The sequence below is a fragment of the Atta cephalotes genome (assembly GCF_000143395.1).
Source record: "Atta cephalotes unplaced genomic scaffold scaffold00037, whole genome shotgun sequence".
In the NCBI taxonomy this organism is placed as follows: domain Eukaryota; kingdom Metazoa; phylum Arthropoda; class Insecta; order Hymenoptera; family Formicidae; genus Atta; species Atta cephalotes.
Window position 1 is genome coordinate 2,130,995 of NW_012130101.1, and position 3,543 is coordinate 2,134,537.

The window sequence follows — 3,543 nt, forward strand, 5'->3', positions numbered from 1 at the left end:
CTGAAAATCTATAAAAAAGCTAAAGGAAAGAATTAGAATAATTTAATTAATTTCGATATAAAAAAACAGATTTTCTTGAATGACTTGCTCAGAGCTTCTATTAATCAAGTTATCAGTTACAAACTTTCGAAAGTATTTTGAATTACTTAAGAATTTAAAAGCATAAATACTACAATCTTAATTGATAGTTAGACATAGCCATTAAAAATGAGAATATACTTAGACAGACAAGTCATACTTAAGACAAAAGACTTACAGATTTATCAAACGTATCATGTAATTGTTTACACTCTGCATTTATGTCCCGAGATGAACTAGCACGTTGCGCGTAATGTCGCAGCGATTTAGATTTTAGTGCGGTTATTCTTTTCATATTTTTGGATATAAGACACTTGTTTCGCAGCTTATCCATAATTCTTTGGCCCGTCAAATTATGTAGTCATGTATTCACAGCCTTCTTCTTTTATAGCACTTGTTTCGAATGAAAGTCAATCTGGCCAGTCTTGTGGATATAGATAAACAAAAGAGGTGTTATGCTAAAGAACGGAGAGTCAATATCTTTTTTAGTTTAATTTAGGACGTTTCATAGAATCGATCATCACGCATATGCCAACAAAGATTGTACAACTGGTACTTGTATTATAGTTTGTATTCAGAGCTGCACTTACCTTGTTCGTAAATGTAGAATTGTTAACTAATGAAAGAAGGGGAAGGAAGGGAGAAGTACAAAATGACCTTTTTTATTCTTTATTTATTTTGTGCTATTTGCTCCCTTTTTTACAATTGCGAATTGCGGCAATCTGTCTAACAGTCGATAAGGGATCATTTATATTAATAATCCGTAATCGTACATGGTAATTTGTAAGAATTGATTAATCACATTCGAGTATTAATTTCTCTCTCATTCAATTGTAAGAGAGGAATGTTAATTAGTCAATTTTTACAGATAACGGCATACGGCGCACGGGCATAAAAGTTGAATCTCTGCTATGCACGCAGTTGTATTGTCACAAATATCGATCGGCATTCACGTATACATTTTAAAAAGTTCAAAGTTTTTAATTTTTAAATTCCTTTGGTGTGGATTTTCATATTAAGCTAAATTTTGGGTGTGGAGTGCTCCACGATTCCACATTATAGTTGCCGGGTCTGTTTGTATTTGTTGTGCGCCGAGACGGAGCATTGCATGCTCCGATTTGAAGGAGAAAAGAGAAACTAGCAATATATTTGCAGGCAATAAAATCTCGAATTTAATGATCAAAATTGATTTCAAAATTCTCTGTGTTATACTGTCTATTTTTTGTTCATTTTTATAATAAAAAATCATTTATCATGTGTGTGTGAGGAGAAGAATAATCATCTCTAAAATTATAACCTAATTCTCCAAAAAAACATTTCCATTCTAGACGGAAATATTTTTCTTATCAATTAGTGCTATTGTGTGTATTGCCTTGATTAAAACGTCAAGGTCCAATAGATTAGAATAATATTATTTCTATCTACAAATTCTTTGTCTATCCATAAGCTGTCCCCTCTTAACACGTTAAGAGTACTTTTTGTTTCGTTATCAGAAAAAAATTTCTGATAATGAAATAAAAAATATTCTTGACGTATTAATCTTATCGCAACCTTATGCAGTATACAGAAATAATAATAACATCAGATCAATTATTCTTTTGAATTAATAATTAATTCCTCTCTCTTGAATTTATTAATTAATATAAGATCAATTTATTGCATTAAAACAAGAATAACAAATATAAATTTAAGTAAATTTAAAACTCTTAATTCTTTTTACCTTTTATTATTGTTAAATTTAAGTTTATATATATTTTTACGTTTATGATAAATCTTTATCTGATGTTATAATCTACAGCACAGATCATTTCAAAAATATACAGAGTGTTTCGAAATTTGCAAATTAAAATACAATAAACAATTTTTTTTTCAAAAAATTAAGTAAGAAGTTATTTTTAAGCGATAATTTGTGAAAAAATAAATGTCTAAATATAGTTAATTACAGACTGCATTTAAATGCTGAAATGTGCACTTACTAAAACTATTGTACGCGCGATTGGACAGGTGACCATCTGAACGTATAATCTTTGTAATTAGCTACATTTAAACTCTTATATCTGAAAAAAAACTCTTGCTTGAAATAAAAATGTATATATAACTTTTTACTCAATTTTTTAAAAACTTCCTTGCTGTGGTATTTTGATTCGCGAATTTCGGGACACCCTGTATATTGCAAACATTGCAATAATGATGTGCTGACACCAATTTGATTTAAAATCGATATCATTATTTATTCTAAATTTAAGAATTTTCTATTTAAAAGTAAAATATTCCTTTGTTAATAATAAATAGGATTGTCCTTATTAATTTTATTTTATGATAAAATAGGATTGAATTTGGAAATCTTTTCCATAGGTGTCGCATATCTTTAGAAATAATAGAAATAAACGCGTTTTGGAAATAAATAATCTTCTATGTTTTATATTTTTTTATGTTTATATGATTTTTATGTTTTTTTTATGTTTTTATGTTTATCTTTATATCGTTATATCGCTATCTATATATAAATAATTAATTAATTAAGAATTAATTAATCCCGAAAAAGAAATTTCAAAATCGAGTAAAGTATTTGTGAATAATTAAGATACATTAAATATTTATGAACACACAAGATGCATTTTGAGATATCAAAAATATTAAAAATATCTGAACTGCGTCATATATTTCGTTATTTCATCAAATTTGTTTATCTGATATAGAAGACAGATAGAGAGATGTATATTTAATATAATGATGCATATAGTCGATGACTCATCCTGTGTTTATTTCAAAAGCTGTGTACTACGTTCTTCGTTAAAACGATAAATTGCGGATGAGAGTTATGTTTTGGCATAACGAGCGAAAGTATGTACCTTTATTTCTTTTTGTATAATTAAAATTAACAGGAATTTCATAAGCATCGATGCGGGAGATTGTGTAAATTAATGGTTAGATTAGATCCATCAGCGTAGCCAGGAATTTATTTAGGGGAAATAAGCTAAGATTAAATTAGAATTGAAACTTTTAAGCTCGAGGAGAAATAAAGAAAAAGTATCCAGACGATATCCAAAATTGGGACATTTTATGTCCCGATATTACACATACATTATATACCGTCTTATTTATTCTTCTTTTACGAATTTTCGTCCCTGCCAGAATAAAGTATCATAAAACCGAAGAAAGAATAAGATAATGAAGAAGAGAAAAAAGAGGCATGATTATGTCAGAAAGAAGAAGGGAACAAGTTTTTATAAAGAGCTGAAGGAAAATTGATTTTACTCCACTATCTCCTTTTAAAGCGCACGAAGTGGAATTGACTAATCGCGAGACTTCAATGGCACTCGTTGCTTTTCGACTTGCGATTGATCGATATGTCTCTCTCTTATTTCAATACGCGCATATACGATTTCAATGTAATTGAACCATGATGTAAGAATACAAGTTGTCCCATATTGCGTATAGTAGCGATAACAATACTGGAAATAA

General features: G+C 28.8%; 1 protein-coding gene across 1 annotated transcript in view; it reads right to left on the minus strand.

The window, feature by feature from the left end:
• The window catches only part of LOC105621776 (kelch-like protein 24), a 1,594-nt gene extending 1,182 nt beyond the window's left edge, over positions 1 to 412 (minus strand). The window contains exon 1 of the mRNA XM_012203229.1: positions 257 to 412. Coding sequence (XP_012058619.1) covers positions 257 to 412 — 156 coding nt within the window. The remainder of the gene's footprint in view (positions 1 to 256) is intronic.
• Between the last annotated feature and the right edge of the window lie 3,131 nt (positions 413 to 3,543).